We start from the raw sequence: 14,685 nt of genomic DNA, 5'->3' as shown, positions 1-14,685 counted from the left end.
TGCACACAGAAGTAGTGGATTTCCATGCAGTCTTGAAGTAGTAGTGTTGTCCTTCCAACGGAAAGACAGTGCTGACTCTTGACATGCAGACAGGTAATGGTCCACAACAGAGCAAACCTACAGCAGAGTCAGTCGAAGTTTTGAAGAATATTGGTAGGTAGGTCATCACAGAGCAGACCCACTGCAGTTCTGGTAGATATTATGGTATTGGTGGGCCATCAGAGGTGCAGACCCACTGCGGTCCTTGTAGAAATAATGGTATTGGTGGGTCATCAAAGGTGCAGACCCACTGTAGTCCTTGTAGAGACGGCCAACAGCCATCTGTTGCGACTGTGCAGGTGCACAATCACCATCGAAGAGTCTTGCGGAGAATATAGCGAGTCCATAAACCACCACTTGTGCACTCACAAAGTTTTTAGAATGTCCTTAGAACCAGCAATGCTCTTATCCAGTCCCTTGCTGAATTATCAACACATGTGCAAGCACTAACAATCCCAACTTCTCACATACTGTGCATATATTACGACCAACAGAAACGTGTGCAGTGAAATGATACTTAATTTGAAGAACTAGCGTCTATACAATTATAAATTTACAATATAAGAATACAATTACAATGGTACAAAATACATCATTAAAGAACATAACAGTACAGATAACATTTGTAGTAACACAGGCTTTACAAAAGAATAGAAATAAACATATACATCAGTGTTACAAGAATTATGACATAAGTACATACATATAGATCAGAATAACTTTTGAAACATCACCTCCACATATGAGCAACAAAACAGAATAAATAATGTCTAAACATCTTTACAAAGTAAATAACATATTATCAGAAAAATTCTACAATGTAACTCTCATCAGATAAACACATTAAGACAGGAAGAACACAAATATACAAGAGTACACAAACACATAGCGGAATAACAGAAAGGGAAAGGACAGGGTTTGTTTTACTGCAGTATCTTGCAAACAAAACTTTCTTCACTTCTTGGAGATCTCCCTTCGTTCTTCATTATTTCAAAAAGTGCTCTCTATACCTGCTTTCTGTACTTTTTTCGTAAAACTTCTCAATGCATTTCTTCCAATTCATCGCAACTCATCGCAACTCATTCTCTTATATAGTCTACCCCTCTTAAGCTAACTAAATCTACTGAGCTCAGATGCTAAACTCAGGGACGAGGCAATGCAACAGCACAAAACAATTAACACAAACAGCAATGACAAAAAAATGGAAATTGGCAAAGCAAGCTACAGTAAATCTAAATTACCAAGCAAATGCAACATTACAACTAATATGAGCCAATGTGCAGCAACAAGAAAAATAAATCAGTAGTAAAAACAGAGTAATATAAAGTGAAATTTAGTAGCACTATGCCTGGCAAAAAGCAACAGCAAATGCAATAACTAATATCTAAACATGACAAAGCTCAAGCAGAAAAAATAGTACACTAAAGACAACAATGCAGATAAGGGAAATGTCTATTCACATCTTAATGTCTATGTAATTAAAGTGGTGCACCACAAAAACTTATTCTATGAAATAAATTACCAAGTTCTTGAAAAGAAAATTATGTATGCAGTTCCTGTGAAGGGAAATGTCTTTTTGTGCTCCCTCATTTTTTTGGAAGTATATCACAAAATTATTATTTACTGGATCTGTAGACAGAAAATATTTATATTAGTACATCTATAAAATTTTATTTTAATCAATGCTGCAGTGCAGCTAGAACCTAGATATTAAACAAAATGAGCAATCTCTCAACTAGAAAGACAATAGATGTAAAATGTTTCTCATCATTTCATTAGGCATTTTAGCAAATATAAATTAAGAGCTCCACAGTGTAATCATATGTTTTCAAGTTTAAGCGTGTCGCATTTGCGACGCTTTCTACAAAGAAATGTCAATAGCGAGGATAATGACACTTTTTTTTTACCTAATGGCTTTTTCTGCAGGCTACTGGCACACCTGTGCGCCACCTGGGTCACTTAGCTTCCTTACCGAAATGTTTATGACAGCAGTTTGCACTACAGTGACAGTCTCATATAAAAAATTTCAGAGGTCGAGAATTCGCATTACAAATGTGTAGAAACAAAATCCTGTAAATATAACAGTGTCCAAAAAATTTTCGCCGGCATTGTGATACATTCACGCATATACACACATTTCATAACTCTTAAAGTACGATTCTTGGTTTCCAACATCCTTTTCATAAATCAGAGTCAGTCGCATCTCAGAATCGTCGCAGCTTCTTTCAATAATTTCAAGACCTTCAATAAAGTCATCTACCTCAAACGTACTTCAAAAATCATGATCCCTTACCAAATACATCATTCAAAGCTCTCATGGTATCACAATGGTTCCGAAAATATATGAACAGTTCACAAAGTACAGACAAAATACAATTTCATAAGTGTGAAGTTATCCAACTGTGTAACTGCGTAAAGATCTGTCACTGATGCAGCAAAAAAATGTTTGTCTCTCTCAGTTAAATGATCAGATAGCTGTGTAATTTATGTGTTAGAGAAATATGGTACCGATGTATAAAGTTGTATAAGCAAATACCACATTATCTAGGGCTCCTTGTGCTTGCCAAACACATGGTACACAAAGTTGGCGTGTAGCCCCTGAGGATTAATGTAATTATACCCTCAGGTGTTACAGTTTACAGCAATGGAATGAAACGTATCACGGAAAACCTTTGTATCATTGTAATTCAAAAATCTTTAAAAATAAATGTTTTAAGTACAAAATTAATCACTCAAATATGTGTACTGTAGCGCTAAACTGTGCGTCTTGTTGTAAGATAATCTCTGTGGAAGTGTCGTAGTTATCGTCCTCCGAAAGCTACGTTCTGCAGAAGCCAATGTACTTACCTCATGATAAACAAAAGTGAAATGCTTTGCGTATAGATATCTTAGTTATTACGCTTATTGCCGTAATGAAGAAAGTACTGTGCTGTGACGTATTGTTGTGCTACGGAAAAGGCTGTCTCATTGTAGCTATACCACAAAAGTTACTACTAAAACATGTTTTTCCTTTCCAGAAGAATTCAGAAAAACGGTGCAGACATAAAACAGAAACACCGCAAAAGCAACAAAGTAAATTGTGTCACATATTAGTAGCGTCGTGATATAATCGTGTAGCTGTCAAAGAAACCAAATACTAAGTCATCTTTAATCTCACAGAAAGTACTTCAAATAAAGAATGCCTTCTCAACTAAACCAAAATGTTGCATTAAAATCTCGTTAGCAGTATATGTTCTAAGTATGTAAGCCTTATAGTTGTTACGTAATCGTGCAACTAACAAGCAAGAATATACACACACAATAACACTGTGTCGTCTGTTCCCTATAACAATGCCTTCGTAATTACTGTCTGAATATGTTCCCTAGGTTGTAGACTGGATAGTTTATTTTAAAACGTAGCTGCATGTTAACAGTTTCTAAGCGTGACAAAGAGTACTAGTAACGTGAAGTGAAAAATTTTATAGCAAAGACTAAGTTAAAAAAACAGATTATCTCTCAATAAACGGTTTTACATGTGAAATGTGGTGCAATCCTTTACTCTTCATAGTACTCAGAGTTTCAACTTGAACGCAATTATCATGCGGTATACGTCGGTAAAGAATACTGGAATTTTTCTCAAGGTTAGCGTCTATGTTATTTTTCTCTCAGCCAGCCGGCGCACATGGCTGCCTGCTGTGCTAGTTATTGTCTACTATCTCTTTGTTGGCGTGCGTCCTTATTGGGATTGGGAGACCTAACTTCTACAAATTCACCTTGTCAAGAGGGCCCTGCCCTGTTTGAATCCCGCCAGTTCTGATGCAATTCAGGTCTGTCGTTACGATCATATCGTCTGTCGTCATGTCGGTAGATTCCATAGTTTCTTTCTTGTCGGTCACGTGGTGGAGAATTTCTCCCTGAATCGGAACTGCGCGCTGGCCCGTTGCGTCTTTTCTGTCTCCCTTGATAATAATTAGTTTGGTTCCCATATTGTCTGTTTCTCTGATTGTCTCTGTGATAGTCACTACCGCGGAGAGGTGATCTTTCCCTGTAATTATTACTACTCTGTCAACGGTTGTCATAAGGGTGGTGTCTGTTTTGGTCACGATTTGTGTTGTGAGAATAGCCTTGTCGTGTCCAGTTATTATTCCTTTCATCGCGGAATTGCGATGGATGTGACCTGTAATTGTTGTGTTCCTGTTTTCGCGTTCCGCGATTGTCAGTGTCAATTTCTAATTCTTGTAAGAGTCCCTGAAAAGCTTCAATGTCGTCTTTGCAACATCCTGCCAAAATAATATGTCGTAAATCTTCAGGTAATTTGATTAAGCAAATGTGGATCAGTTCTGAGGGGCTGTATGGGTTTGACAGGTACTGATTCTTGTGCAACATGTCTTCAAAATATTTCACAAGACTGGAGAATTCAGATTGTTCGAAATATTTCATCATTATGATGCTATGTTTTACTCGGTCTTGTGTAGCTTGAGACCAATATGCTGAGAGGAAGGCATGATAAAATTCTCCTTCACTGTGGCAATCGTGAATGACCGATCGCATTCTTACAGCTGGTTCATTCTCTAAATAGCCACACATAAATTCTAATCTGTGCTCTAATGACCAGTTGGGAGGAAAACAATGAGAGAATTGATGAAGCCACGATTATGGATTAATGCCGTTGCCGGAATTCTTAAATGTTTTGAATTTATGTGCAGTAATAAACAGCTTATAGCCAAAATCATCATGTCAGCGAGTCGCATGTCGGTCATTGTTACGTCGTTTCGGCGGTTCCATCTCAAAATTCGGTGTACCTTGCCAATTTCTTTCATAACTTCCGAAGTGCCCCGTGTTATTATTTTGTGGCTGTTCCGTATTTCTATGTCCCTCTTCCCGTATTGGAGCGCGAGTGTCCTCTACAATATGTAATTCTTGTATTACTTGTGCCAACTGATCTTGTACTTCCCGGATTTCTCTTTTGTGTTGCGTATTAATTTGATTCTGAGTTTGTTTGAGTTTCTTAATTCGTTCATACTCTTCTGTGTCAGTGATGGCTACGGGTCTTGTGTCAGTCATATCATCATCTACCTTTGCAGATAAGTTAGTGAACTGATCCGAAAGTTCGGCTACATTCTCCGATAGTGTACTTCTTTCCTCAGTGTGTTTTACTGAACCAAGTTTCAAAGTGTCCATTCATGTTGAAATCGTATCTACTGTGTCCTTTAAGTTTTCCTGAGTTTTTGCAAGTAGCGTAACCGAATCGGTAGATGCAACTGAGTCAATTTTAGCGCACAAGGTCTCATGATTTTCATGAACAATGGTTTGCAGTTCTTTTATGGCTGTTTCATGATTCTGTAATGCATTTTCATGCCGCGAAAAAATAGGTTGAAAATGCTCCCAAATTTGTGTTTTTACGTCATTACAGACTTTTTGACATTTCGATTCAGTGTTATGTAGCTCAGTAGTTAAATCTTCACGTGTTTGTTCAAGTGTGGTGTCTAACTTTTGAAGTTTTTGCTGTGTTTGTCTCTGATTTTGTTCCATTGTGTCTAACTTTTGAAGCTTTTGCTGTGTTTGTCTCTGATTTTGTTCCATTGTGTCTAACTGTTGCTGTGTTTGTCTCTGGTGTTGTTCCAGTTTGTCTAACTTTTGAAGATTTTGTTCCATTGTGTCTAACTTTTGAAACTTTTGTTCCATTTGTTGCATTAATTGTAATAACAATTCACTGTTGTCTGAAACATGTTCCTCAGTGCTATTTCGCAATGCATTTGAACCGGCAATATTCGCATTTTGAAAAGCAGAAAATGTGTCTTGACTTATTTGAGAAAATGGCGAGGACGCAAAACCTGAATCTACAGTATTCGCAACTTTGTGTCCTGTCATTTCGGATTCCTGAGGCAAGCTGTTGCCGACCGATCGATCGATAATACTTTCCTGCTCACTAATTCTTTCACTGCTTACACCATTATTTGCAGCCTGCTCCATTTCCCTATGCACAATTACTAAATTACTACTTTGAACATTAGTTAATTCATTACACGGTGGCGCTAACACACTGCTTTCGTCTTCACTGTCATTTCTCAGTTTACTTTGGAGCCTAGTATTACGTTTTTCGCACGCAATTATTGTCACAATATTTCACACGACAACACAGAAAAGCACAATTTGAAGAGCAAAATAAGAAAAACATTAACATAGCATTCAAAATAATATCTCATTAATTGCAAGCGCAGCTGTGAAATACTTGGTGCAAATCTACATGCATGCCACAACTGTTTTACTGTACAAGAATGAAAAACTACAACTACAAAGGAAATTCTCTCTACAATTACACACTAGCAATAAACAAAGGCTGCACTAATTGCACAAATTACAAGAAAAAGTCAGAAGATTCCAGTGAGGTATCCTGGCAGGGTCGCCATATGAAATGTCCCCTTAGAAAAATTAATTAATTACTGTACTGATAAACGTCTTACATTATTTGATTTTCAAACAGCTGAGCAGAACTGAATGCACTCAGACATTTCGCTCTTTACCTATTCTGATCAACACTAAACTGACACACAATATTTTTAGCACAACGCAATCTGACTTTCAAAAATCCCTACAAAAGGATGGCCCTGACTAACATTAACCTACACCTTTCACAAATCACTTACCTCACAAAAATCTTCGTTACTCGAACTACTGCAATACAGCGAGCGCCACTACTGCCAGCTAAATAAGACATTGAAACTATGGAAGGCACTAACTACTGATAGGCATATTTAGCAAATGAAAGATTTTAATAGAGAACAAACAATGTATTTACCTTAACAGTCATAATATATATAGCAGTTCATGACATCCATTCTTACAAATGTACTGTTTCTGACGGACACACCTCCAGATTATTATCCATTCTCAAAAACCCGCCATCTCACTTCACCACATCCACCACTGCTGACAGCTCACCTCCCACTGCGCAACGCTACGTGCTGTTAACAGCCAACTGCCCAACACTACAATAGCAAATCCCAACAATGCTACCCAGCCACAGACTGCACACAGCACAGACAGTGATTTTCATACAGAGCGCTACGTGGCGTTACCATTAAAAAAACCTAAACAGCCTACTTACAACACATCCATGCCCGAGGCAGGATTCGAACCTGCGACCGTAGCGGTCACACGGTTCCGGATTGACGCGCCTAGAACCACTCGGCCACAAGGGCTGCAGTCAGTAAGGAAACTGGACTATAATTATTTAAGTTTTCCTTGTCATATTCCTTATGTTGTTGTTGTTGTTGTTGTTGTCAGTCCTGAGACTGGTTTGATGCATCTCTATGTGCTTTTCTATCCTGTGAAAGCTTCTTCATCTCCCAGTACCTACTGCAACCTACATCCTTCTGAATCTGATTAGTGTATTCATCTCTTGGTCTCGTTCTATGATTTTTACCCTCCACGCTGCCCTACAGTACTAAATTGGTGACTCATTGATGCCTCAGAACATGTCCTACCAACCGATCCCTTATTCTAGTCAAGTTGTGCCACAAACCCCTCTTCTCCCCAAATCTATTCAATATCTCCTCATTAGTTATGTGCTCTATCCATCTAATCTTCAGCATTCTTCTGTAGCACCACATTTCGAAAGCTTCTATTCTCTTTTTGTCCAAACTCGTTATCGTCCATGTTTCACTTCCATACATGGCTACACTCCATACAAATACTTTCAGAAACGACTTCCTGACACTTAAATCTATACTCGATGTTAACAAATTTCTCTTCTTCAGAAACGGTTTCCTTGCCATTGCTAGTCTACATTTTATATCCTCTCTACTTCGACCATCATCAGTTATTTTGCTCCCCAAATAGCAAAACTCATTTACTACTTTAAGTGTCTCATTTCCTAATCTAAATCCCTCAGCATCACCCGACTTAATTCGACCACATTCCATTATCCTCGTTTTGCTTTTGTTGTTGTCCATCTTTATATCCTCCTCTTAAGACACTGTCCAACCCATTCAGCTGCTCTTCCAGATCCTTTGCTGTCTCTGACAGAATTACATTGTCATCGGCGAACCTCAAAGTTTTTATTTCTTCTCCATGGATTTTAATTACTACTCCGAATTTTTCTCTTGTTTCCTTTACTACTTGCTCAATATACAGATTGAATAACATCGGGGATAGGGTACAACCCTCTCTCACTCCCTTCCTAATCACTGCTTCCCTTTCATGTCCCTCGACTCTTATAACTGCCATCTGGTTTCTGTACAAATTGTAAATAGCCTTTCGCTCCCTGTATTTTACCCCTGCCACCTTCAGAATTTCAAAGAGAGTATTCCAGTCAACATTGTCAAAAGCTTTCTCTAAGTCTACAAATGCTAGAAATGTAGGTCTGCCTTTCCTTAATCTTTCTTCTAAGATAAGTTGTAGGGTCAGTATTGCCTCACGTGTTCCAACATTTCTAGGGAATCCAAACTGATCTTCCCCAAGGTCGGCTTCTACCAGTTTTTCCATTCGTCTGTAAAGAATTCGCGTTAGTATTTTGCAGCTGTGACTTATTAAACTGATAGTTCGGTAATTTTCACATCTGTCAACACCTGTTTTATTTGGGTTTGGAATTATTATATTCTTTTTGAAGTCTGAGGGTATTTCGCCTGTCTCGTACATCTTGCTCACCAGATGGTAGAATTTGACTGGCTCTCCCAAGGCTATCAGTAGTTCTAATGGAATGTTGTCTACTCCCGGGGCCTTGTTTCGACTCAAGTCTTTCAGTGCTCTGTCGAACTCTTCACGCAGTATCGTGTCTCCCATTTCATCTTCATCTACATCCTCTTCCATTTCCATAATATTGTCCTCAAGAACATCGCCCCTGTATAGACCCTCTATTCCTTACAAAATGGTTTAATAGTTGCATATTTTAACCTGTCTGGAAAAGTACACACAGTGTTGCTTTTCCTGTATCACTGAGGACGTTACTTAGTGAGTTTCGGTGGCGAGTCCGCCAAGGCGCACAACCGAGCGCGCAGCGCCCCTGCCGGGTTGTAGACAAGTGTATGGACGTGTCCTCCTCGTGTTCGCAGGTCGCCAAGCAGAGCCCGGCCGCCATGCTGGCCCCTTCCCTCGTGCTGCTGGCCGCCTGCGGTCTCGCCGCCGGCTCCCTCATCAACGGTGAGTACCCGTCTCTCTCTGTACTGTACTGCACTGCGTCTGTACTGCTGCCACCTGCCGCCTCACCTCTCACACTCCAGGCGGGCGCGATCAGCAGCTGAGCACTGTATCGAAGAACATGAGTGACGGCGACAAGAGGCGAACTCGGGAAGAAATCTGCTGTGTTCGCGCCATGACGTCTGATACCAGTTACGATGCGGTCTTGTGGCGAAATACAGGGTGATTCAAAAACAATACCACAGCTTTAGGAATTTAAAACTCTGCAACGACAAAAGGCAGAGCTAAGCACTATCTGTCGGCGAATTAAGGGAGCTATAAAGTTTCATTTAGTTGTACATTTGTTCGCTTGAGGCGCTGTTGACTAGGCGTCAGCGTCAGTTGATGCTAAGATGGCGACCGCTCAACAGAAAGCTTTTTGTGTTATTGAGTACGGCAGAAGTGAATCGACGACAGTTGTTCAGCGTGCATTTCGAACGAAGTATGGTGTTAAACCTCCTGATAGGTGGTGTATTAAACGTTGGTATAAACAGTTTACAGAGAGTGGGTGTTTGTGCAAAGGGAAAAGTTCTGGACGGCCGAGAACGAGTGATGAAAATGTAGCACGCATCCAGCAAGCAGTAACTGGACTACAGTATCTGGAGATGTTAGAGAATTGGCTGTTCCCTCAGCTCGAACAAGAAGCACAACAATTCATATTTCAGCAGGATGGAGCGCCACCACATTGGCACTTATCTGTCCGTAACTACCTGAACGTCAACTACCCGAGGCGATGGATCGGCCGCCAGGCAGCCCGTGACAGAGCACTTCATCACTGGCCTCCAAGAAGCCCTGATCTTACCCCCTGTGATTTTTTCTTATGGGTGTATGTTAAGGATATGGTGTTTCGGCCACCTCTCCCAGCCACCATTGATGATTTGAAACGAGAAATAACAGCAGCTATCCAAACTGTTACGCCTGATATGCTACAGAGAGTGTGGAACGAGTTGGAGTATCGGGTTGATATTGCTCGAGTGTCTGGAGGGGGCCATATTGAACATCTCTGAACTTGTTTTTGAGTGAAAAAAAACCTTTTTAAATACTCTTTGTAATGATGTATAACAGAAGGTTATATTATGTTTCTTTCATTAAATACACATTTTTAAAGTTGTGGTATTCTTTTTGAATCACCCTGTATATCTAGAAGACACATGAGTCCCAGAACTGTCCCTGTGCACGTTAATGACAACACTCTTCTTGCAGTCAATAGCGTTACGCCTCAGATTCACCGTCTGTAGGACTGCTTGTATTCTGTATTTATTTCACTATTCAAATTGGAAGTGTCATGAAAGGTACAGACAAACACAACATGTACAAGTCTACAATGAAACTGCTGGGTGGGCAAAACAATACTAGTCCTGAAAATATTTCGTGCACCTTAAAACAAGACAACCGAACTTACATTATATGCGGCCGGAACCGAAGTTAAGTTGGGTTGCCTATTTTAATGTGCGTGAAATATTTTCAGGCCCACTTTTGTTTCGCCCACTGCTTACTAGTATATGTTCTTCGCGTACTTTGTCCTGTGACGCCACGGGGTCGGCAACGATACCGGACGACCTTTCTGTCTCCAACCCTTCTCCGCACCCCTTCCGACCACCCCTCTCCTCTCCCCATGCTCCCGCCCCAAGAGAAAATTTGTCTACCCTCATTTGTCTGCGTCTAGTGTTATTCCACGGGAAAGTGTGAGAGCGTTTGGTTATTTGGTACAAATGGCTCTGAGCACTATGGGACTTAACATCTGGGGTCATCAGTCCCCTAGAACTTAGAACCACTTAAACCTAACTAACCTAAAGACATCACACACATCCATGCCCGAGGTAGGATTCGAACCTGCGACCGTAGCGGTCGCGCGGTTCCTGACTGAGCGCCTAGAACCGCTCGCCCACTCCGGCCGGCGTCGCTCGTGAGTCGACAGACATTCTCACTGACAATAATTTCGGGTGAAAGCCAGATACAAACGAAAATTAACATATTACTGTATGTTGATAATTTTTACTTTTGGACCGTCGAATTACAATGGAATGAAACACAGTTTTCGTGTCATAAGGGTTTCGCCTTTACTCTTTGCAAGGCTGGCCTGCAATATCTACATATACTCTGGTCCTGTGAAGTCCGAAAAACAAAATATCAAATATCAATTACCGGTATAAGAAATAGAGCGCCAAAACCGGAACAAAAACACAGCATGTAGAATGACATCCACGAAACCTAAAAGTAAGCCTTTAAATTATTACTGCATTATAGAAAAGTAAACCGCCAGATCTGTTTATTACCTACATATACATCGTCACAGAATGTAAACTAAATAGTATGCACAGAAATATCTACATATTCGAGGGCACTGATGATGCCCGGCAAAGAAAAAAGCGAAATATGCATGGCACGAGAATTGTGTGTTCTTCAGTTGTAATTAGACGGTCCAAGAGTAAGAACTATCAACGCACCGTAATATTATACGCAACTGAGGACGACAGGGCTACAAATTTTGATGTAAATTAACATAGTACAATTTTAAAAGGGGGCTTTCGCTTTGATTTTTTTGGAATCGCTATTCATAATTTTTCCGCTGAAGGTAGTTGCAATAAAAAAGACAAAAAAAAGGTTGGGCAACATGAGTGACATTTCAACAGCTACTTCTCCTCTAAAGTAGAAAATTTTAAGAATAGTTTGCCGATACAGCTTTTTCACTTTCGTGCCCTACGTAAAGGTTGTTTTTGGCATTAAAATCTTCCTGTAACGTATTAATGTTTTAATATGACTATGTCAATTACCTCACTATTCATTAAAACAATAGCCTTTACTTATACTCGATAACCAGTGCCGACGTAGTTTGACGCCCAGTGTCGTCTATACTAGAATGACCAAGCTGATATGTAACATAAGAAGTAAGTGCTGGATATGTATAATGGGTTCCCTCACAGATATTCAGGGAACTCAATGTATTAATTATGTCTGGTATCAAATCGCAACATTGTGAAACAAATCTGTAATCAGACCTTTGTTGTATGCACTCAAAGTGTAACTGAAATATTCCGCTCTCCAAAATGAGTCAGCTATCGACCTTGTGCATGCAAGACACCAGATATCACAGCACTCACACTTTGAAGCAATGAAGGCGGTGTATTAAATGTATACATTGTATGTAGTTTTCATTTTTACGTTATATGTACGTACCAGTGTCTAAGGATTATAATTCTTATTAATTTGTTGGAGACACGTTTCTAGTCACTAGCGTTCGGCTTTAGGCATCTATCCATCATCATCATCATGGTCATCATAATCTTCTAAGGGTTAAGTGTTATAGTCTCCTGTTCTGCTCTCCGTTGTCCGTCCACCTGCTGCGATGTCTTCCTAGTTCTCTCTTTCCAATTGGCCGACAGTTCATATATTTATTTGGTAAACTATTTCAAATCATTCTATCAACATGATCCATTTCATTCTATTCTCTTGTATCTCGTCTTTAACTGAACAGATTCTTAAACCTGATTGTTTCATTCCTTACTTTATTCATTTTTTACAGAGAATGTCTTATGAACTTCATCTCTGCAACTTGTATTTGCGATTTTTCTTTTTTTCATACTGTCCATGGTTCGGAACAATATACAAGAGTAGGCGAGGCTACAACGTTATAGAATTTTATTTGTGTTTCCTTTCTTGTTTTTCATCTTACAGTTGTTCCTCAGATAATTTGAAATCTAGTAACCTTCTCAACGTCTTTGCATTCTTTAAGGTAATTATCATACCCTATATAACTGAATTGGATTACGTGTTTCAAAATTTTCTCATTTATTATTATTTTCCGTCTTGAAAGTCGTTAATTTTGTCTTATCCGCAGGTGAACTTAAATTGTAGTATATTGCGTTTTGTCTCAATCTCTATAATCCTCTTTGTAAATTATCTTCTGTTTCCTGTACAATTATTTGTCGCCAGTATATAATAGAGTATCGCAAATTGCGACATAGTCGCGAATGCAATGGTGACCCGAAAAAGTAGAATAAATTTCTTTTATTTCAGGTCTATGGTCACAAACTTGTAGATTCTCAAACTACCGGTTTCGGTCAGCGATGGCTATCTTCAGGTCTGTTTTATAAAAACATGTCCTAATATACTGGGGCCATAGTGGCATCGTCAAATGCCACTACGGCTCCAGTACATTAGGACAAGTTTTTATAAAACAGATCTGAAGATGGTGATTCCTGATCCAAACCGGCAGTTTGGGAATCTACAAGACTTGAAATGAAAGAAATTTATTCTATAACAGAGTATTAATGAGAAGCTAGATCCTATTTTAATTCCTAACTGTACTTCAATTCTGTACTTTATGTTTCCACTTCATAACAGGTGGTCAACATATAAATGAAATAAAGTGGGCGATAGACTACACCCTTGTCCAACACCTTCGTTTATTACAATTTCATCTTATGTTTCCGAATCTGAAATTATAACTTTTTCGTATTTACATATACTCGTAGATTCTCATTGGTATTAATAAGCTGTTTACGAAAACCTTCTATTTCTAAAATTTTCTGAAAAACGAGTCTTTGTACCTTATCAATGGCTTTCTCTTAATCCTAGTTACGTTTCTAAACCAAATTCCCGACGTTGTTGAATAATTTGACATATTACAAACACATCATACCACGAGCGTCTCCTCCTGAAGTCTGGTTGTTCTTCTGAAAGTAGTGTATCAGCAGTCGTTTAGACCTTCGATTAAGAATTTTCTCGTAAAACTTTATATATGCATTCTAGTAAACTTAGTCTGCAATTTCATGTTTCGTTGCTATTGCCTATTTTTAAATATGTATATAAATTTAGCTGTGTTTCATTCTTCAGGTATGGAACAAATCTTCCAACAGGCATTTAAAAAATAGCGAAAGTCAAATCCCAAATTGATTCCTCCATATTTGATCAATTCAGCATTAATTCCATCCAGGACAGTAGCTTTTCTGTTTCTTTTTTCTTCTTTGTTGCATTAGGGGTGATTTTAATTCTTTTATGTCTACTTGTCCTACAGACTTATTATCAGTTTTTATATAATAACTTTCTGCATCAACTTTCTACATCGACTTCATCGTTCCATAAATTTCTGTAATTTTGTATCAACTGATTTGCTGTTACTGTATTACTGTTTGCAGTATTTATATTCTGTCTGTCACGTTCAGCATTAGCAATGAATCTTTCCCAGGATTAGCTATGGTAACTTTTTATCTTGTTGTTTCATTTCCTTTCCTTTCATAAGTTTCCTGGACTTCGTTCATCCGTGTTTGTAAACAGGTTTTATAAGTAAGCGATACAAATCACTTAACTATTATCTACAGCACAGTAACTATTAAGTAGATTATCCCTAATTTGCTTATTTACCAGGGTCTTCGATAGTTCGATGTCTTGTGCCTCCCTGTATTGTATAGAGGAAAATGTATGGCTTAAATCGTGATGACGTGTACCGTATGTGCCATCGCAGTCAATACTTCCTACTTAAATTAGCTG

The 14,685-nt window shown here is 39.0% G+C and overlaps 1 protein-coding gene across 1 annotated transcript in view; it reads left to right on the top strand.

Moving 5' to 3' along the window:
• Window positions 1–14,685, top strand: part of LOC126236045 (BMP-binding endothelial regulator protein) — a 748,120-nt gene that overhangs the window by 259,683 nt on the left and 473,752 nt on the right. The window contains exon 2 of the mRNA XM_049945081.1: window positions 9,072–9,159. Within this exon, the coding sequence (XP_049801038.1) occupies window positions 9,096–9,159 (64 nt within the window). The 5' untranslated portion in view covers window positions 9,072–9,095. The remainder of the gene's footprint in view (window positions 1–9,071; window positions 9,160–14,685) is intronic.

This window comes from Schistocerca nitens, chromosome 2 (genome assembly GCF_023898315.1).
Source record: "Schistocerca nitens isolate TAMUIC-IGC-003100 chromosome 2, iqSchNite1.1, whole genome shotgun sequence".
Taxonomy (NCBI): domain Eukaryota; kingdom Metazoa; phylum Arthropoda; class Insecta; order Orthoptera; family Acrididae; genus Schistocerca; species Schistocerca nitens.
This window is presented reverse-complemented; position numbering and strand designations above follow the sequence as displayed.